The sequence below is a fragment of the Aedes aegypti genome, chromosome 1, assembly GCF_002204515.2.
Source record: "Aedes aegypti strain LVP_AGWG chromosome 1, AaegL5.0 Primary Assembly, whole genome shotgun sequence".
In the NCBI taxonomy this organism is placed as follows: Eukaryota; Metazoa; Arthropoda; class Insecta; order Diptera; family Culicidae; genus Aedes; species Aedes aegypti.
The window spans coordinates 53,366,506-53,388,617 of NC_035107.1; the positions used below are offsets into that span (position 1 = coordinate 53,366,506).

General features: G+C 41.7%; 1 protein-coding gene across 1 annotated transcript; it reads left to right on the forward strand.

Annotated features, from left to right (window-relative positions):
• Window positions 1-8,133: 8,133 nt before the first annotated feature.
• On the forward strand, window positions 8,134-18,017 carry LOC5570651 (gamma-tubulin complex component 3 homolog). Its single transcript, XM_001659197.2, has 4 exons — window positions 8,134-8,403; window positions 8,535-8,713; window positions 14,798-16,846; window positions 17,345-18,017. Exons 1-4 carry the CDS (start codon window positions 8,313-8,315, stop codon window positions 17,693-17,695), a joined length of 2,670 nt encoding a protein of 889 aa, XP_001659247.1. The 5' UTR covers window positions 8,134-8,312; the 3' UTR covers window positions 17,696-18,017.
• Window positions 18,018-22,112: the final 4,095 nt, after the last annotated feature.

Sequence of the window (22,112 nt, forward strand, 5' to 3'; positions counted from 1 at the left end):
CAGTACCGGAGAGCTAGCTTAAATACAAAATAGCACTTTTGTATGGCTACTATTTTCTGGGTTTGTCTAGAGCCCGGTTATCCGTCACCTATCGGAAAAGTAAAACTACGATATCATGCTGGATCCACGAATATGAAGAAGGAGGATTTCTCACGGAAGCGCAAAGAGCAAGGGTGTTCCGGAAGTTCAACGTCGAACACCGAAACTGGATCATTCAACTTTACCTCTCACAACCCGTGCTTTTCTTGGACGAATGCTGTGAACTCTTCTTAAAGCGTTTCAACATAACTATCAGTGCTGCTAGTGTTTGTCGTATATTGCATGCGGAAGGACTAACATGGAAGGTCTTGGAAAGAAAGGCCATTCAAGTAAGAGAAGATCAAATCTTTCATTTCTTTGCTGAACTTTGTTCTATAGAATGCGATCTGTATAACTTAGTCTTTCTCGATGAAGTGTCTCTAGATAGCAGAGATATGCTTCGTAATCGAAGTTATGGAGTAAAAGGTAAGAAAATTATTTTCCGAGGTGAATTCGTGCGGCGACCGAGGGTTTCGATTCTTTGTTTTTTGGGACTGCAAGGGATGCTAGATAGCTTCCAGACCGAAGGAACGTTCACACGACAAATATTCTTCCAATGTTGTCGATCGTTTGCCCTGAATAACGAAAATGTTTGTAGTTATCCCGGTCGTAATTCCATATGGATCATGGATGGCGCCAGAATCCATTGTAATGAAAACATCATATACTATAGTATTTATTTGCGTATATATAGTATATATTTGCGGTCTATTGGAATCATACCAATATTCCTCCCACCATACTGCCCATTCTTTAATCCAATAGAGATTATTTTTGGTCTTACTAAATCTCACATGCGCCGACAGTACAAGGAAAACAGCAATGAAAACGCCTCACATATAGCTATTTCGGCATTTACAAATATATATCGACACTGTGGATATCTACCTAATGGAATTTTTGATCCCAGTATTGGACTTAAGGCCCAAACGCAATGATAGCGGAACGGCAACGGAATGCGGAACCGGTTCGCCAGCATGAATCACACCATCTCGACTAGAGCTGACAACGAATGAAATTGAACCAACACTGAGTCGATAAGCTTGTTGTAGTTCATGCTGGCGAACCGGTTCCGCTTTCCGTTGCCGTTCCGCTACCATTGCGTTTGGGCCTTTAAGCAGAATACACATAATTTTGATTTCGATGCATCAGAGAACTATGATAACAGTTAAAAATAAAAAACGAAATGTAATAAATATGGAATATGTAATCATTCAAATAACTTTATTGAACATTGAACTTGAAAATAAAGGCCCAAACGCAATGATAGCGGAACCGTAACGGAAACGGAATTGGTTTAAGTCGACAAGCATGTTATATTTAGTTCATACTGGCGAACCAATTTTGTTTCCGATGGCGTTCCGCTACCATTGTGTTTGGACCTTAATGCTTACATATGATGAACATCTAACATATCCGAAACGTTTCCAGCAATAATGCGACTGAACTCATTTTTTTCGGGTCTTACTGCAGAACTCATAGCATCCACAAGGCTTGAATTTACTGACGTTCGAGTGCGCAAATCCACTACACGATTTTTCAGGCGTTGTGCCATAAACAGCAGCTGTTCAGCATCTTCCTCCGGTGTTTCCAACGCCGAAACAAACCTTTGGTTGATTGTGTTGGCCACAGTCAAGCCACTCCGAACAGACTCTAACTTGACAGCTTCGGAAATAGGAACGCTCCGAAAGAATTTTAGAAGATGTTGTGGTGGCATTTGAGACATCTTATGGTCGCGTTCGTGTGCCGGCCCTGCATGGATGTAGTTCGCCCACAATCTCCACGCACTTGATTGGGCTTGAAAATGATGATCATGTTTACGACGAAGTTCCTCAGCCAATGAAGTTAAAGCCTGGGTGTTAGGCGCACCTGATCTATCCGCATTTTGATGACGCACCAGCTGCTTTTCGACAACTTCCTACAGCGACTTGCATGAAATTGAGGTAGAATAAACATGCACGTGGATGCGTATTTGTTTCGATCTCTAGCTAGCAAGTAGTTTGCTATTCACCTTTTCAATGTTCACTCGCTTTTTCTGGCTTTGGTCCTGAAGAACAATGAACTTGTTCATGTCCTCGAACACTGGTTCTTCATCAGCCCATGTTGGAACTTGCACTCCGTTGTTTTCAATAAAAATCACTTCGCGACACAAAACAGTTTTAGACGTTTTCCAGATGCCGGTTAAGATTTCGTTAACAGTGTTTCCTGAAATCTGTCTGGTTGCAACTAATCCTCCAGATGTTTCCCCAACAAATCTGCGTCTGTAGAACTGCCCGTTAAGAGTAAAGTTAGTAGCTGATGCATTCAACTTAATCTTCTTGGTTTTGGTTGAGCAACCTGGGATTGATGTCGGGTCGATTCCACTGTCCCCATCTGCATTGTTAGGTACTGATTCCTGATTCAAATCCTCGTTAGTCATCTCGCCATCGTATACATATTCAGGATCAGTGTAATCGTCCAAGGCCTCCACAATGTATCCATCTTCTTCCGCTCCGTCACTTGAAGGTGGCGAGTATACATTACCCTCGGGAGAATTCATTCTTTATGAGCTGGTAGTAAGAAAATCAAGTAAGGAATCGGTTCCATAAGTTCTGAATTAATGTATTTACCTGGAGGTTTCACAACATAGCAATATTTAAACAAACAACTAGCTCAATCATTGCAAAAAACACTTTTCTTTCTTTTGCATGTGAAATCGATAGCGAACAAGAATAAAAACAAACGATTTGTTTTGATGAAGATGGTGAGAGAGATGTCATACCGTGGTCAGGGCTACCAGATTAATTTATTTTTTATTCAATTTTTATTGTTGATTTTCATCCCTATTGAAACCAACGGAATCGTGTTTTTTTTATTTAAATTGTTACAAGAGTACTAAAATATATTATTTGTTTGTTTATGCATCTATTATCCTAATTATATCTCTCCAACTCACACTCATCGATTTTTAAATCTAGTATGTCAATTCAAAATAATTCCAATTACACTTTTTAATTTTTGGCAACCGTTAATTTCCTCCGGAAAGTGCGACAATGAAATATCAGCAAAAGTCCAATAAGAGCCGCAAAGGGCAATATTGTTCCTTTCATTTCACCTGTTTGTTTGAATGTGTTAATTGTAAAGTAATTAGTAACGTGAAATCTGTGAAAACCTTCAATATGATCCGTCTAGGCTAGTCTGTCTGGCCACCCGGATAAAAACGTATCATTCAGTGAATGGAATAAACCATTAATGTACAATATAACGTATTGGATACAATACAGCGTATTGTAATTGAATGTCGAAGCAATATTATTCATGTTTGGTTACAATTCAAAAACAATATAATATATTGTAACAAAACATTGTATTGTTTTTAATTGGTTTTATACCTTACAATTTAGGTCAAATTCCTATTTTCGCGTAAAACAACTGTTGCTTTTTTCTATGTAGCTTTGCTGAAAGAAATAAACAAAACAAGTTCAAAAAGCAAGAAATGTTGGGTGGAAAATATTCAAAAAGTAAAAATAAGTAGTTTTTTAGAAGTCACTTGACATTAGCTGTAACGACGAATGCAACCATGATACAGTTTGTTGAATTGTTTTTGTATTGTACAACAATACACGAATTGCTTATCAAGACAATACATGAACAATATATCGTATTGTATTTTCAAAATGTTTGTATGATAAAATATCTATATTTGTATTGTTACGATACTTAACCACCCATACATTATATTGCAAAAATCTCATATACCATACAGTGAACTGTTCAAAACAATATATTGTACTGTAATTGTATTGTCATTTTACAATATACTGTATTGTATTTCCAATACATTGAATGGTACTGTTTCAATACGTTATATTGTTTTTGTATAGTATTTTTTATCCGGGCAGCCCTTTTGCTGTTAAAAAGTGGCAAACTCTCCAAGGGTGAAAAGCCACTCAAAGTTAAATAATAATAATTCCATCAGAAATTTTCGAGATTGTTTATAATCCGACTGGATGCTAATTTGATAAGAATCCATGCTGTAGAATATGGGCCTATTCACAAATTTCATAACGCTGAAGGGGCTGGGTGGGTGTCCGTAAGACCACAGACAAACAGACGTCACACTCTCACCGATGTCCATCGACCACCTTTTTAACGGCCGATTCAAATATATGGTAGGTGGCCAATCCACCACCCGCAGCGCTTGCATCGTTTTTGTTCGCGTTTGACGTTTACACACTACCGCCATCTGTTGGTCCATCGGCCAAACACACCGATTTTAGCATTGGGCGTACATGTCATCGTGACTATGACACAGACAAACAAACGTCACACTCTCATCATTGTGCATCGACCACCTTTTTAACGGTCGATTCAAAAATATGGTAGGTGGTCAATCCACCACCTGCAGCGCTCGCATCGTTTTTGTTCGCGTTTGACGTTTACACACTACCGCCATCTGTTGGCCTGTCGGCCAAACGAACTAGTTTTAGCATTGGGCGTACATGTCATCGTGACTATGATTTTGATCGAGATTTGTTCTAAGTGTTACGTCTGTTTGTCTGTGGTAAGACGTTACAGTTCATACAAAAATTGAAAATCATTCATACAAAATGCGTTACAAGGGAGTGAGCGGGTGTTAAAAATGGCCATTTTCGGCGTTATGAAACTCCTTCGGATCAAACCATCCGCCAAATCCGTAATCCGCTAAATCGTACTCAGCACACTTCGAAAAGCAAGTGTGATCGCGCAAACGTTCGCCAATAGAATGATTTTTCATTGCTATCCACAGCAAGGTATTTAACAGGGAGGTAGATCAATGTGTCAAATAGGGCATTCCGCCATATTGGAATACAATCAGACAGCCGGCTGGTTTGTTATGCTTCATCGGGTCAGCAAGCCTTGAGATCCTAGCAACATGTTTCTCCTTAAACCACTTCGCTTTGTTTCCTGTCAATCTACCGCATTTTGAGAAATCTGTTTTCGAATTACTTTTTTGAATTATTCAGTGCTGATCACACATTTTCATTACAAGAAGCTGACTCGATGGTGATGCAATTAAAGACTTTAATATGTAATGTAATTATTTCTCTCAGTAACATGATGTGAAAACAGTTATGGCACAATAGTATACCTATGTCCATTGCAGTAACTGTAATCGCCGGTTGTACTGCCCATACTCGAAAAACAGTCCCATATTCTATGAGATTTCCTATATCAATGGAACTGTTGTGCGAGTATGGGCAGTGTATGTACAGTTACAGTGTATTGCACATTATAGCTGTTGCAGTTCATGCAAGTGGGTAGAATTGAATTTTGTACACATTAATCGAAGACTCAAAGTACAACAACTATATTTTGTAGCTTTTTCTGGTACAACAAAAATATTTAAATAATCTGCAAATAAAAATCAGTGTTGACGAATATAGAAAATGGTTACTGGATCAACCCCGAAAAACGATCAAAATGAGAAACCATTTCAGCAACTTTTATGCTCTATTGCAAGACTTTTATGCTCGTTGCAAGAAACAGTCTGAAAAGAAGAATATAGTTTAGTTACCAATCATACCTCCTCCATAGCTCAAAACTTCGTTCTCAATTTGAAATAAAACCGAGTAAAGCTTAATGGCCAATTGATGTTTCAAACAAGCTGACATTTTCTATTTCACAGCAGATTGCCAGTAACAGAATTAGTCCTTGTAGGTCCTTTTTGAATATAAATTTCGTTTCAATGGACAATCACGACATTTTAGAACTAGATAATTGAAATAAGACATGGATTTAAACCAGAAAATACGCTTACCAACCACTCTACTTGGAATCTGTCTTCGCTAGAGCACACATTTTCAAATTGTTTTTGAAAACATAATAAAATAATCATTGTGCCATGGAAACGAGATCAATCAGCGGAGGGGAAAGGAAGAGCCAGCCAGCCAACTCGCCAGCTGCCATTTTATACCCCCTCGCTGCTTATCATTCCCCGCATCCACTGACTGCTTAGATCAATGTACCTTTCTATAAATACCTTGATCCACAGTGGCTTAGAACTTTCTAACACGAGCTCGTTTCCGATCAACGTGTTCGTGTCACTCTTCGTATTTTCGTATTTTTTGATACAGTACTGGACAGAATAAAGTACGCATTGACGGTTTTCCCATACAAAATGGTCAAGTTTGGAGGCTTAAGGTGAAGATGAATCGAAGCCAAAGTTCAAATTTTCAAGAGCACGGATCTGGAGAACTAAGCATCCATTTGAGCTGAAAACCTAATCGATTGGTCACCACCAGCTAGTGACCAATCGATTAGGTTTTCAGCTTAAACGGATATTTGGTTCTCCAGATCCGTGCTCTTGAAAATTTGAACTTTGGCTTCGTTTCATCTTCACCTTAATTTTCAAATGAAATTTTTTTAAAGCTATATGTCCTTCTGCAAAAATTTGCAATTTCATAAGACACACAAGTTTGCAGAACATTATTTTTCGGTAAAACTGATTGTTTTCAAAATATTTCAAAAATAAAATTATGCCATTTTTTGCAAATTGAGAGATTTTCAATAATTCCACAGATTGTGTTTGTGGTGAAAATTTCAGATCAATTGGGCCACTAGAAGCTGAGAAACAGATCTCCAAACTTGACCATTTTGTATGGAAAAACGGCCAATGCGTACTTTATTCTGTCCAGTACTGTACGTGTTCTACCGACGCGCGCTTATTGCCACTCGTGTGTTCTTTTCCTCCACCGCACTCCCGATGATTGTTTTCTATCATATAACCAAAGGATGTATACAATATGTATAACTACAGATTCTGTGTAGGTGTGAAAGGTGAAACATTTCAGTCGCTATTTTTCTCTAACACGTGGTCGATGATGGCATCTACACCAACACTGTACAGGCTGTTCGTTGTCCACTACTGAAGCCGAACCTCCAAACAGATTCGTGTGTGACTTCTCATTCTCAACATTTTATCTCTACCCGAACACAATTGAATCTTTACATTACAGGGATCTTCGAGAATGGCATCAAACACGCTTTTATTTTTTATCTCTTTTTGAATTCACTATAAATCTTTTATATACTACACAATCTATCAGCAAATTCTTCCAAACAGGTTTTTCTTCTGTTCATTATAACGTATGACCTACGACGTTTTAATGATAAATGTATGACATTTACATTACATCGCAAACATGTAGATAAAATATGAAAATATTTTTTGTTGAAATCTAATAGCATTTAAATGCTGCACGTACAACAAAGTTCGAGCACCTCCTAATAGTTTTATCTGCTATTGCACATAGAATATGATATAGATTTCATCTCAGTGCAGTCGTGGCGCTCTCATTTGTTTTTTTGTACTATAGCATATGCTCATATTAGATGATTTCGGACACATTTCCCATCTGCACCATCGATGCTTTTGGGATTTGCCTTGGTCAGCATCGTATATAAAGCTGATCATTATGGGAATATCACTGGTAAGGCTAGCAAGTGCCTGCAGTTTAACTTGGATTGATTCGTGTTACATTATGATGGAAGCCCTAGCTCTCTTTGGGATTAGCATTAAGCAATTCGCACAAATTCGTAGGTGGTACAGTCCTAGACCGTTGTATGAGGGTTGCCCGGTTCCCGTCTACACACGGGTTTGTGTTAACGATTCTGATGGCATGGATCGAATTCGCAAAACACTGGACGTATTTGCTTTATGAAAAACGAGAAAAAAAAATCATTCTGGTGACGCACAAACCGAACTAGCTTGCTTGGGCTTTCGGACGCACACTGCCCAGCATATAAGAAAATTGAGAAAAATCATTCCGGCGACGCATAAGGAACTCGCTTGCTTGACGCCCTATAGGCCAGGAGAAGTGGATGAACTTGTCATTCATTTTTCTGTCAAATCTCATACAAAATCTACTTTTTCTCTGACAGAAATTCACTCTAGGTGAACCACTTCCCCTGGCCTATGGAAATCCCATCCGAAATCAAGCGAGCCAAGTGGACTGTTTCAAATGTTTAGCTAGACATATCGACGATTTTATTTTTGGTTGACTTTCGACCAGCCTGGCATCCCTGATCGGTATCTGTCAGAACGGAGAAACAAAAAGACCCGCAAAAAACACGAATCGCTTCTGTCACTCAAAAAAATAGTTCGTTACTTTGTGCATTATTTCAATTATTTCAATCGGAAGAAAGTTTATCAACCTATTTTCACCGTATTCCCAACGGATTCTCCCAATGGTAAATCCCTCACCGTAGGCATCATGCATCACTCTCAGCAGCGTCATCAGAATTTCACCGAAATCTACGAGCTGCTTCGGAAGCTGTGCAAAAGTTTGGCAGGCGATCGATATGGTAGGGTAAACATCAACATCATCACCAATCATAGATTACTTGCGGGACCAGGTGGACAATCTGCTCCCCTTTTTGCTGCGTTTCGGTGATTTTCCTCGTGGTGGATGACTAACGGTTTGGTTTTCTTGCAGAATCGGTGCTAAAAGGCGTTACCCAGCTGGTGATCAATACGCCCAATTCCATTTCGAGCAGTGGCGCAGGTGGAAACGATGAGGGAACGATCGTAGCCCGCATTGGACAGCATTTGCGGTCTCGGAGCGCGGGGGATTACGCCCTGTTCCAGGCACTGCACGAGCAGATGAGCGCTTATGTGAGTATTGACGGTTTGGTTTAGATAGCATGTGGACCCGAGCAGGGAATGAAAACTAATTGTAGGGCTGGTGGCAGCTCTTTATTTTAATCCAAGTTTCTAAAATGTCTATTTTTCAAAAATCTGTCTCCGGTGATTTATCAATAGATTTCTCTAATAAAATCTTTACTGCGATTCGTTCAGAAACTTTTCAATGGATTCTTCAAGCAATTTCTCCTAATGTCTGTTCAGAGATTCTTCGAGAAATTGTTCAAGACACTCATCCAAGAGAATTTCTACTGATGTCCTTGTGCAGATATTTTCAAGGATTTCTTTAAAAATTCTGTAATGGCTAGGATATTTATCCAGAAAGTTCTCCATATATTCCTTCAAGGATACTTGCAGGGATTTCCCCGGTTAGTTCTTGCGAGATTTCTCTTGTTATATTTTTGCAGAGTTTTTGAACGATCCAAGGATCACACCTAGATTTCTCTAGGGATTAAATAAAAAAAATATTTCGCGAACTTCTCAAGCAGAAGGAATTCTCTCAGGGGTATCTCCAAGAAAATCTACAGGAATTTCTCCAAGAATTTTTCCACATTAATTTCACCAGAGATTCGATCTGGAACTCCAAAAAATCCTCCGGGGACTCGTCCAAGAATTCCTCCAGAATTTTTCTCCGAGAATATGATCAGAAATTCCTCCAGGAACTCCTTTCCTAAAGATTTTTTTTTTAAATCCTTGGAAAATTGTTGGAGGGATTTATGTAGCAATCCCTGTAAGAACCTCTGAGAAAAAATTATGGAGATTTCTAGTAGCATTAATTCTTGCAAAAGTCTCTGAAAGGATACCCGTAGAAATCACTGGAGGAATTCCTGAAGAAATCTTTGGAACAGTACTGGCACGCAATCCGTGGGTCCAATTTCTACCACTCGTTTGCGTTAAGGGCTAGTAATGAAAGTCCATACGAGGTTTTACAACTGGACACCGATCTAACCATTGCTGCCATTAGAATCTCGTGGCCTTTTCCGATGACAATCGTTAGCTTTTACCTTCCTAATGGTCAATTAGCTAACCTAAAGAACCGACTGATCGATACCTTCGTTAAAGCACATCGATGACCAAACCAAACACATTTACAGTACATTTAGATATGATACTTCTTCTCATATTAATTATCTACAACTTGGATTCGGTACTACAAGATGGCAACATAGACAGTCATCTCTCCTAGAAAAATATTGTATTGATTAGAATTCCAGTACGACCTTCGGAAGATAAAGACTATTTAAAACCAAACACTTGATTCATATTTTGAAATTTATTCAAATCACGTTTCAGACTAGTAGCATAAACGACTAAAATACTAGAGAATACATGACATACAATGACGAGGCACTTCAGATAGTTCTTGTTCGCGTATAGATGGAAGTACATTTCATGTTTTTCACTTCAATAACCTTCATTCCATTCGGGAAAAAAGGATCTCCCTATCGCTATCGTTTGATATACGACCGCATTCTGTATAATTAACATTTTCTGTCTATCATTGTCAAAAGATGCTTGGAGATGACATCTATGCTACAATTTGTCAACATAGACTACTACAACATAGCTCTGTATGTTATTTCGAAGAAATGCATTAATTAATAACATATATTTTCATGTCGCTTCTCCATGCGTAAACAAGAATCCTCAGATTGCTCAGAACTAAAGGATGACTATACAAACATGACTACGGGAGGCAAACTGAAGCAAAAACAATTTAATAAAACTACTTCTGCACAATATTCAAACAAAATAGTGTTAAAGCGGGCAACATAGCCTATTCCGTATAAATATTGGCAAAAGTAGAGGTAAAAATTTGCACTACGGGGTCCAGCACAGACAACGAAGCTGTCATGCAGCTCCAGCTGAGTACACCATAAAAAAAAGAAAAGTGTGGTGAATTTTCTACGTTCAAAATAATCCAAACGTCGTTACTACGTGAAAAATCACATAGATCCTTAATAATAAATTTTCTCTGACTTCACCTGACTATGGTAACAATTACCGAGCCATAGATAAACACGATATGTTGCTCTGGTAATTTTCACAGTATCAACCTATCGTTCTTACGTGAAAACAACGTACACGTTTCAATTCATTTCGACCGTGTTCACTTCTTGATTCATTTTGTGTTGTGATCAATTGAAAAGATGGCGTTGGTTGTAAATAAACTTTAAGAGTTGGTAGATTGACATTTTTCGTTTGTTTGATAAATTCAAAGGTTTCTTCTATTTTTTCTATCGGAACTTTTACTTCTTCGCGATGATCGGCTCTTATCGCACTCCGGTGGCCGTTTTCCGCTTCTCCTCACGTATTTTTTCTCATCTCTGACATCTCCATGGGACTTCCGGCTCTGGCGGACATCTGTCGCTCTTGGATTTGTTCGTTCTGTCTTTACTACGTTCCCTGGACGATTTTAAGCTCCATAAAGCTCTTCGGCGGCTCTCGATTATCTGATTCACTCTGACTTTCTTCATCCCTCGAATACTTGCGAGAATTCGGACTCCTATAGCACTTCGGCGGCCCCTTCTCCACGTTCTCACTCTTTCCTAAATGTCTATTTCTAACTTCATCATAAAGTTTGGCTTGCTTCCATATTTGAAACTCCTTCCATTCTTCTTCTAATTCTTGCTGTTTTTCAACTTCATCCTGATGTGATACCTTTCTCTCTTGCTTTTTCTTCTCTTTTTCAATTTGCTCACTTTCCCTAATCTCTTTTTGCTTCTTGTATTCTTCCTTTCTCATTCTGTCCACCTCACTATCATCTGTTCTATTACGGTTGTTTTGAAAATTTTCCATTCTGCGGTAGCCGCCAAGTTCTACCGCAGCTGTCAAAGTTCTACCACAGGCTTGAAAATCATTGTATCATTGAACAAAACCATCTAATCAAAGTATGCTTGTAGAGTACCAAGCTTTGAACCGCGGCAGAAAACAACAGTCATTAGCGTGGTTTCCAAGGTATCAACGCAGCCGATCGATGATGCTTTGTGAAAATCAGTAATGTGACGGCTGCGGTAGCTTTCTGTTCAACCGTAGAACGGAAAGTTATCTCTAAAATTGCAATATCTCTTCCATCTCCTCCATCAGTATCTTTACCCGTTTCTGTTATCAAATTTAAAATTCAATGTATTAAAAAAGAACTAAAAATTAAAAATTCAAAATTCAATTCAAATTAACCTAAATGATTTCAAACCTCAAACACTAGAAAATTAATGTTAAAACAATTTGAAAATTCAATTCAATTTCAATTAATACCCTTAATACAAATAAAAGCACTCAAAATTAACTGAAACTTTTCAAAACCAATCAATTGAATTAAAGTTTCGTGAACTTTTGACGTTCGACGCCACTGTAACCGTTCGACAAATTCGAGGTTAGTTAGCCGGTGATTTAAGCGCCACTCTCACAATCGGAGAGACCGCCGATTAATTTAAGTTGCCCGACTATTTCGACTTTTTACCTCAGGGGTACTCGAACGGTCGCTGGTTTAAATTTGACAAAAGAAACGCAATCTCTGAAAGCTACAATGTCTCCTACAACACGCTCAATCCCGCCTTGAACTTGTTCAACCCACTAAACTGGAGAACTTAAAACCTTTTAGGGAAAATCGAAGCAGCAACCTGAAAAAAACTCGCAATTGAAGTGACCTTCCTTACAATTGCACTAAACGGAACGCAACTGAACCAAAAACTACTCGATTTTCTAATAATTAAAAATTCAACAATTTATTCGTTTTCGAGTTGGACGGTTTGGGTTGGGTTTGGATTAGATTGGGAAAACACTCTAGAGCATGGCCATGTCTTCAACTAGCACATACCTGCGCAGGGTTTCTCTTCGTCGACTTGTTGCTCGTTGACGAGTTGAAAATGCCAGGAACCTCGGCGATGGCGGCGAGAACCTTCGTAACGATGGCGGCGAAGGGGACCGTTTCGCCGTCGCTGCAGGAATAACGTGCAGCGCGATGAGCTTGTGCAAATGTGGCCGAATCAAAGATGCAAAGCAGGTGGCGGCTGGACGGATCGCTTACGATTTTCTCTACAGAGCTTTTGCCTAGACGGAGTGTCGTGCGACCTCCGTACGGCCTCGCGTATGGCGCTCTGACCGTACGTGATGAAATGAACTCTTCCCCTTTGGTTCTGATCCGGAACGTGATGCGCAATTGGGGAAGCAGTTCACGATCCGTGCTCTCGTTTTCCTTGGTCCAGGGTTGTAGCGTTGGTGGGCCGTCTACGACGATTAATTGGCGTCAAAATTAACCCCTCTACCGGCAGCTTCATTTTTTACCGCAAGAAAAAAATTCAAATCGCGATAACTTTTTTCCGAAAGAGGTGCACTTTGCGAAAAAGGACCACGTGATTATTGAGCTGAAATCGAATTCAGGTTAACTTCTGCGTTCATGAGTCCTCTCATGGCGTAGTGGTAACGCGCCCCAACTAGAGATCGGGGAATCGTGAGTTCGATTCTCACTGAGAAGACGTGTAACTTTTTCGCAAATCTTCACATCAATTTGTCCATCTAATCCAATTGCAAATTATATGTAATGTTTAGCTTTTCGGTAGTTGTTATAACTTTTTTGTTTCTCGGTATTTTTACACCATTTTTTCACAAGTTCTCAAAAAACTCTTCTAGTTTGCGAATTCGTATCGATATTGATGATTGGTGATCTGGTTTAAAAGATATTCCAATGTTTCTTGGGGGACCGACATTTTCCATATAAAACGTCTTAAGCGGCCATTTTGTTTTACGTCAACTTATCGAAAAAATAAAATGTGGGCTTTATAATGCCATGTAATAAGGAGCTACTCTGAAAATATCATACAAATTGGTTAAGTTTTCTTAGAGATATCTGAAAATTACGATATGGGGTTTTTTGAAGTTTTCAAAATCTTTATTTGGCCAGCGTGATACCAGACACATAAATGCTCATAACTCAAAGACGGTTGCACCAAATTGCTTCATTTTTTCACAGCATACTCTCATTAATGTATTGTTCCGAAGAATGAATATCTGAATACGATAAAAATTCTGTAGCCTGAGATATATACCATCAGTGTACCAGTATCCGCTCATGCCCCTATTTCCGCTCACTAGTGTAAAAATCGATTTTTCGAGTCAAAAACCAACATTTTTCGCACGGATATATTCTAGCAATTCTAACAACTTTTAAATGAAGTCGTCTGACATTATTTCCATTTGATAAAATATTTCTTTATATTGAAAACACAAGACCTCGTGAGCGGTTATTGGACCACTAGGTATTTTTATGTGTTCCAATAACCGCTCATGCAGAAAATCAAATAAAATTTTAAAGAAATGTCGATTTTAGTATACAGCTTTCTTTATTGCAGTAGTAGCTATGGTTTGATCATAAAAAATATCAGGATAAATAACGAAATTCGAAGTAACGCATTTTTCAGTAAATTCGTCCCGAAATCTGTTTAACGTGAGCGGAAATAGGAACACTTAGATGCAGTAACAAATGCAGTAACTGCAAGTGGTAGTCGAAATACGCGTATCTGTCAAAGATAAGCATTTAGGAGCGGAATTAAAAGGTACACGGTACTCCATCTACTTTTAAGTTTCTCTATTTGAGATTCTGCTCAGAGGATTCGAACATTCATTAAAGAGCAATGATCAATGTTGACGCAGATTCTAAAACTAGAAGAGTTTTTTGAGAGTTTGTGAGAAAATGGTGCAAGAATACCGAGAAACAAAAAAGTTATAGCGATTTGAATTCTTGTCTTGCGGTAAAAATGAAGCTGCCGGTAGAGGGGTTAAGAACAAAGTACAAAACAATACCTTTTAGTTATAACGAATCTAACACACTTTATATAAATTAGCTTTAAAATTGAACCACGAACTTCTGCTTTCAGTAAAATACTTCACCTGTTACACAGAATTTATCAAGTGCGCAGAGTTAGGATCATTGCAAAAAATTGTTATTAATATGTTATGAAAAACAAAATTTGCTCTCATTTTCATAAAATTTTGAAATAATATCTGATAAGATCTGACACTCGGGGAATGGTTGAATTACTAATTTTGTTCCATTTCCAGACGGACACCAAAAGGCGGGCACAGATCTTGGAGTTCTTGATGTTGATGGCCAACAGCGAAGGAGCGCAAGCGATCAACGGACAGCTGTTGAATTTGAATGCCGAGTTGAGGAGCGACATGAGTGGAAGTTTGCCAGTGACTGATGTTAGTTCTAAATCTTCCGGAGCGGATTCCGGCAGCGGCGGGGGTTTGTCGAGTATATTCTCGAAGATTGAGCTTCGATCGCGATCGACGGACAATGTGAGCGCAGGGATGAGGATTATTCCGTTTAAAGGCGGATCGGTGGTTCAGGATGGAAGGAGCTCTACCACTTCCGGGGAGTTGTCGGAGGAAGAAGGTCTAGCCGCGTCGAACAATCTGCAGGATCAGTTGATTCAGGATGTGATCTACGCGTGTACGGGAATTCAGGGCAAGTACCTGCGGAAGCACGTCGTGACGGGGGAGTTCAAGTTGGATCACATCAAGGGGAGGACACTGAGTATAGGAGATGCGGGGATGATATTGCAGTTGGCAGAAGTGGGACACTTCCACGATCGGGTGGTGAAGTTTACGGATCCGAAGAGCGATTGCTACATGAAGGGGAACTTTGGCCAGGGTTACATTGCGGCGCTGCAGCGAGAGTTGACCCAATACTACGGAATGTTGGCGATTCTGCAGGAAGATCTGAATCGACAGCGGAAGGAACGAACGGGATTGACTGGTGGCGGCGATCGACTGACTCTGAAAAAGCTGCGACTTTGGTTGACCAGTCCGATGGAACGTCTTCAGTGGTTGGCTCAAATCTCGGAATCTTGCAAAGAACTGAAAGGAGGAGCGTTAGCCACCATTGTCTACGATTACACAGCAAATGGAGATCCGGAGAATCGAAGGCTTGCCATGGAACTACTTCGGTCGGCTTGTATTCCGTTGCAGCAGGCGCTGATTCGATGGCTGATCGACGGAGAGATCATCGATCCGAATGGGGAGTTCTTCATTGAGGAGATCTGCGAGGTCGGATTTGATCAATTGTGGCATCAGAAGTATCGAATCCGGAAAAGTATGCTGCCCAGCTTTGTCAGCGATGGAATTGCCAGACGAATTCTGGTCATCGGAAAGAGTATCAATTATCTACGGGAAGTATGTCAGGACAAAACCCCGGTGAAAGCCCGAAACGATCTGAAGCAGTGTTTGGAGAACGACATGGACTCCATTTTCTCCACAATTAGCACCACGAAGCTTCACCAACTGATTGACAGCGCTTATCTGAACACTTCCAAGCAGGTTCTGGACATAGTCCTGGGTCCACATCGACTCCTGGATCATTTACAAGCCCTCAGGAACTATTTACTCCTAGGCCAAGGCAATTTCGCCGATATTCTTATGGAGAATCTCCAAGCTGAACTGGATCGACCGGCCAGCGAAATCTACCAGCATGATCTGTTCTCGATTCTGGCAGCAGCCGTTCGCAACTCCTTCTCCGAACAGGAAGAACCCGAAGTCCTCAACTACCTAGACGTTCACTTCCTCACCCACTACGAAGGCGAGTCCGGCTGGGACGTCTTCGGCCTCACGTACAAGGTATCCGGACCGCTCTCTACAATCCTCGAACCGTCTCTCTGTCGCTACCAGACGTTCTTCAAGCACCTCTGGAACATGAAACACATCCAGTTCATCCTGTCGCGCACCTGGAAGTGCCAAACCCTGGCCGCCAAATCACTCAAATCGTTGCAGAACCAGATCGGCCCGATCGTCACCCGCGTTCAGCTCATCACGTCCCAGATGATCAACTTCGTCAACCAGATGCAGCTGTACATCCTGTTCGAGGTGATCGAGTGCTCGTGGGTGCAGTTCTTGCCACGGGTCAAGCAAGCCAAGGCCCTCGATGACATCCTGGAGGCGCACCACCAGTTTCTGGAGGAGATTCGGATCGGGATCTTCCTGGACGAAAGCTCCCAGCAGATCATCAACACGCTGGAACATATCTTCGACACGGTCCGAAAGCTGGAAGAATGGCGCGAGCGATTCTACCGGCTGTGCTTCACGGAGTACGAAGCGAGGAGGGACTACCAGGTGAGTACATTTGCGTTTCCAGGGTTGGTGGCAGATCTCTTTTTAGAGACTTGATCAGTACTTTAATGCAAGTCCCTAAAAAGTCTCTTTTTGTAATAGATGGTCTCAAAAATCTAGTTTTTGAACAAAATGGTCTTTAAATTGACTTTTTTCGTTTGCAGTGAATCATAGCCAAACATTTTAAAAGCTCCTCCACAAAATCCTTTAGAGATTCTTCGCAACTTTTCTATAGATTCCTAGGGGAAAAGTCTAAAGAATTCTCCGAATTGTGTCTCCAGAGAGTTGTTCTCGAATAATTTAAAAGACTCCTTCAAGGATAAGAGGTTCCTTCACCAATTCTTCCAGAGACCATTTTGATTAGAATCCATAACAAATAGGGACTTCTGAGAGACTTGCTTCAAAAGAGTGACCATGTTTCTAAAAAGAGATCTGCTATCAGCCCAAGACTTCCGTTTCTTTTAGAGCACACTCAATAGTCCACCTTAACTCCCTCCTCAGGAACAAATCAAGCAAACGGAACGCACCGGTGACTACGGCGTCACCACGGAACAGATGCTCGAGCGAGACGAGCAAGCGAAAACGTTCGAACAGCACCTGGCCACGCACCAGACGCTGCTACAGGACATCGGCAACGAGTACGAGAATTTGGTCGGGCAGTTCCTGTACCAGTTGGCGATCTCGACGAGCGAGGCCCTACGCCAGCTGGGAATGCGGCTGGACTACAATGAGTACTACAAGCACCGGGACCGGCGGCTAAACGTCCCGTTGACGTTCCAGCACATTCGCATGAGCATGGCCGCGAATAGCTTCCGCTCGCGGAAGGCCGCCTCCAGTTCGATGCTGTACTGACATCGTCCCGGTGATGAGAACTGTCCGAAAGAAGTGGCGGATGAGAAACGGACAGTGGTCGCACATCATTTGAACTCACTTGTTTTAAGCACCAAAACCGCGGCAACCATTGGTACGCTAAGCTACTACAATTGTTGCGAGTTGATGTAAGAAAAGACGGGAGTCGGAGAGTGCCAATGCGGTTGCCAAGCATCAAGCAATAGAGCGCAGTAAGTTAGCCTAATTCGAATGGTAGCCTTTCGAAATGGGTTACGGGGGATTTCTGCGAGGGTATCGGAATTCCCTGCTAATATTCACTTAATATAGTTGCATGTTACACTTATTGGTTTGTGAGAATTTTAAAGTTGTGAAATTCCTTTTTACAATTGACATTGGTACATACTATGACCGAGGGTACGATTCAGTGATTTGGTTTAACGGTTAACCCTATTTAGATGATGACACGGTTACAGATAGAGACAGAAGTAGTCTAGGCGCTGGTGTGAGGAAGTGTTAGGAGTTCTTCTTCTTCTTCTTGGCATTACGTCCTCACTGGGACAGAGCATGCTTCTCAGCTTAGTGTTCAATGAGCGCTTCCACAGTTAATCGGAAAAATCGCATCTACCACGCAAGAAATCTGTCAGCTGTTCGTTGAAAACTTTGCCAACGTATTCAACGATGAAGGCATTACCGAGGACCAAGTAAGCCGAGCAGCCAGAAATAAGTATCGGTTACGGAATTGCGATTCGAACGATCGGAAGCGGAATGGACGAAGAAAGAACACAACGGGTATACCTCTTCGGCGGAGCCAACTTCTCGAACTGGAGCTTTAGGATGGAAGCCTACCTGGAAGAATTGGGACTGGCGCACTGCATCCGGAAAAGCTTGGAAGAGGAAGATTTTTTCGCCGATAACGAGACTGACACTGCCGAGATGAAGATACAAAAGGATCAAAAACGCGCACGACGAAGACAGCAAGACGCAAAATGCAAATCCATAATTATCCACAAGATCGCGGACTCGCATTTGGACTTCATCAAGGGAAAGGCTTCACCAAAAGCAATCTGGTCTACGTTGGAGCGACTCTTCGAGAAGAAAGGTGTTGCTGGTATATTCTATCTATTGAAGCAAATGTCGGTCATGAGGTACGATGAATCTCGTCCCCTGGAAGAACACGTCGTTGCCTTCGAGAAGAACGTTCGTGACTTGGAGTCGGCTGGTGTTAAATTCGACGAGAAGGTAATAGTCTTCAACCTGCTGCAATCGATGCCCAAGTCCTACGAGCAGCTGATAACGGTGCTAGAAACCTTGCCAGTGGAACAATGTTCTTTAGAATTTGTGAAGACAAGACTGCTGAGTGAAGGTATCAAGCGACAACTGGTTGAAGTACGTTCGGAATCCGGTACGGCGTTTTCTGGAAAAAGCGGAAAACTTAATTTCAATTGTTCCGCATGTGGCAAATCGGGACACAAGAGAGCAGATTGTCCGGGAAGCGGCCGCAAGCAGGAGTACAATTCAGGAAAGCTGCCTGGAAAGCAGAAGAAGAAGCCAAGGGAGAAGGCCAATGCGGCAGACACGCAACATGACATCGCATTTGTAAGTATCAACGGCTCGAATAGCACGTGTGGTGGAAAATTCCGCTGGATACTCGATAGTGGCGCATCAGAGCATATGGTTGGAGATCGCAAGTACCTCAACAATGTGTATCGCCTGGAACAACCGGTGGTTATTACAGTGGCAAAATCCGGACATCAGTTGGTGAGTGAGTATGCCAGGGAGGTGCGAATGCTTGCTGCATTCTGTATGTTCCGGATTTCACCATGAATCTGTTTTCTGTTAAGAAAATCGGAGAACGTGGAATGCGTACTACCTTCACACGCGATGAAGCGTTTATCACCAAGACTGATGGTTCACGAGTCTGCACGGCTACGAGGAGGACTAAACTATTCGAGCTTGACGTCGAGTTGATTCCACCAAGCGAGTCGGCTCTAACTACTGATTCCAAAACGCAAAGAATTCTGTGGCATCGTCGTTATGGTCATATTGGAAACTCCGGTCTGGCGAAGTTGGTACGATGCAACATGGTGGACGGCCTGGACATCGAGAAGAACCTGGAATCAAGCAAAATATGTGAATCGTGCATGAAAACGAAGCAGGTTAAATTGCCATTTTCAGACACACCGCGAGCTAGATCAAGTCGTCCGTTGGAGTTGATACACACCGACGTTTGTGGACCGTTCCAGCCAGCTGCTTGGGATGGAGGAAAAATGTTCGTGAGTTTCATCGACGATTTCACCCACTTCACGGCGGTGTAAGTGATCAAGGCGAAGAGCGATGTTCTAGCAATGTTCAAGAAATATTCGGCAATGGCAGAAGCACATTTCGAGCGCAGGGTAGCACGAGTTCGCTGTGACAACGGTGGGGAGTATGTCAACGAAGGCTTCATCCAGTTTTGCGAAACCAAAGGGATCGTGATGGAGACAACAGCGCCTTATACGCCACAGCAAAATGGCGTTGCGGAGAGCATGAACCGCACCTTTATGGAACGATCTCGTGCAATGTTAGACGAATCTAGATTCAATCGATATATGTGGAACGAAGCCGTACATGCTGCTGTTTTCGTGATCAATAGAAGTCCTACGTCAGCGTTACAAGAATCAGTGACCCCTTTTGAGCAATGGTATGGACATAAGCCCAACGTGTCCAAAATGCGTGTGTTTGGAAGCAAAGCATTTATGCACGTTCCGAAGGAGAAAAGAAGCAATCTGGATGACAAAAGCAAGGTGTGCTATTTTGTCGGATACGCTGTAAACGGATACAGGCTGTGGGATTCCGAGAAACGAAAAGTTGTGGTCTCACGGGACGTCATCATCGAAGAACCGAAACCCAAATTAGCGTCCATCTACACGTCGGACCACCTAGTGTCCGATAGGGAATTTGCGCCGGTTGAGAACGAAGTAGTTGAGGAAGTAAGAATAATTGAAGAAGAAGAGAAAGACGAATCATTATCAGAAGATGAAAATGGAGAAGTAGAGCAGGAAGAAGTTAGAGCAGTAAGATGAACCGAAAGAAAGCGAAAGCAGCCGGATAGATTTTCCGATTATTATTTGTACGGAGCGTTTGCATTAAATGCTGAAAGCTATATTCAGAATCTTCCTGAAACGATCGACGAGGCAAAGAAGCGAGACGACTGGCCTGAATGGCAGCTGGCGATCAACGATAAACTCAAATCGCTGGAGAAGAACCATACCTGGGATTTGGTAGATCTTCCAAATGGATGCCGAGCAATGCCGTGTTCAAGATCAAATACAACGACGATAATTCGATTAGCCGATACAAAACACGGCTGGTCGCAAAAGGATGCTCGCAGCGATACGGGATGGACTATCGGGAAACATATGCTCCGGTGGTTCGAATGAGTACCGTTCGTGTGCTGCTGTCCGTTGCTGTTCAAAGGAATTTGCATCTACACCAAATGGACGTACGAACTGCATTTTTGAACGGTAACTTGAACGAAACTGTTTTTATGAAGCAACCGCCAGGATTTGAGAGGGGGAAGATGGTCTGCAAACTCAACAAATCGCTATACGGTTTAAAGCAGGCGCCTCGGAGCTGGAATGAGCGGTTCCACAAAGTTATGGTGAAGCTTGGATTTCAACGTTCGAAGTACGATAGCTGCCTCTACACGTACACCGGAGAAAAGGTCCGCATCTACGTTGTTCTATACGTGGATGCGTCTGATTCCTTGGAACAGTTATCACACATCAAGAAGAACTTGGCCGCTGAATTCGACATGGTTGATCTTCAAGAGCTGAATCATTTCTTGGGCCTGCGCATTGAACACAACAGAAAGCAAGGTACGTTATGCATCAATCAAACTAAATATGTTCTCGATCTGTTGAAGCGATTTGGGATGGAATCATGCAAACTGGTTTCTACGCCGATGGAGCCAAATGCCAAGTTGGTACAGCTGCAAGAGGATCAGGAACCATACGGATGTCCCTATCGAGAATTGACGGGTTGCCTTACGTACCTAATGTTGTCATCACTCCCAGATATATGTACGTCGGTGAAAGTCCTCAACCGTTTCCAGAATACACCATCAGAAGAACACTGGAAGGCCCTCAAATGAGTTGTATGATATCTTCAAGGAACGAAAGACATCTCGCTCGTCTATCATCGTAGCAAGGACGTCCCACTCATTGGATTTGCGGATGCAGATTGGGGCAGCGATATAAATGACAGAAGATCAACATCTGGTTTCTGCTTCAAAATGTTCGGCAACGCAGTGACATGGGTTACACGCAAGCAACCAACGGTGTCGCTATCATCAACCGAGGCGGAATACGTGTCACTGAGCCAAGCAACATGAGAAGCGGTTTGGCTTCGTAATCTCGTTACGGAATTTGGAGTTCTGCTGGATTCACCTTTAACCATT

What these genes read in the sequence shown, in the direction of transcription:
- LOC5570651 (XM_001659197.2), top strand. Translation starts at nt 8,313, where the DNA reads ATGCATCACTCTCAGCAGCGTCATCAGAATTTCACCGAAATCTACGAG. An exon ending in TTTGGCAGGCGATCGATATG is followed by an intron (nt 8,404 to 8,534) that starts GTAGGGTAAACA and finishes GTTTTCTTGCAG; the next exon opens with AATCGGTGCTAAAAGGCGTT. An exon ending in ACGAGCAGATGAGCGCTTAT is followed by an intron (nt 8,714 to 14,797) that starts GTGAGTATTGAC and finishes TTCCATTTCCAG; the next exon opens with ACGGACACCAAAAGGCGGGC.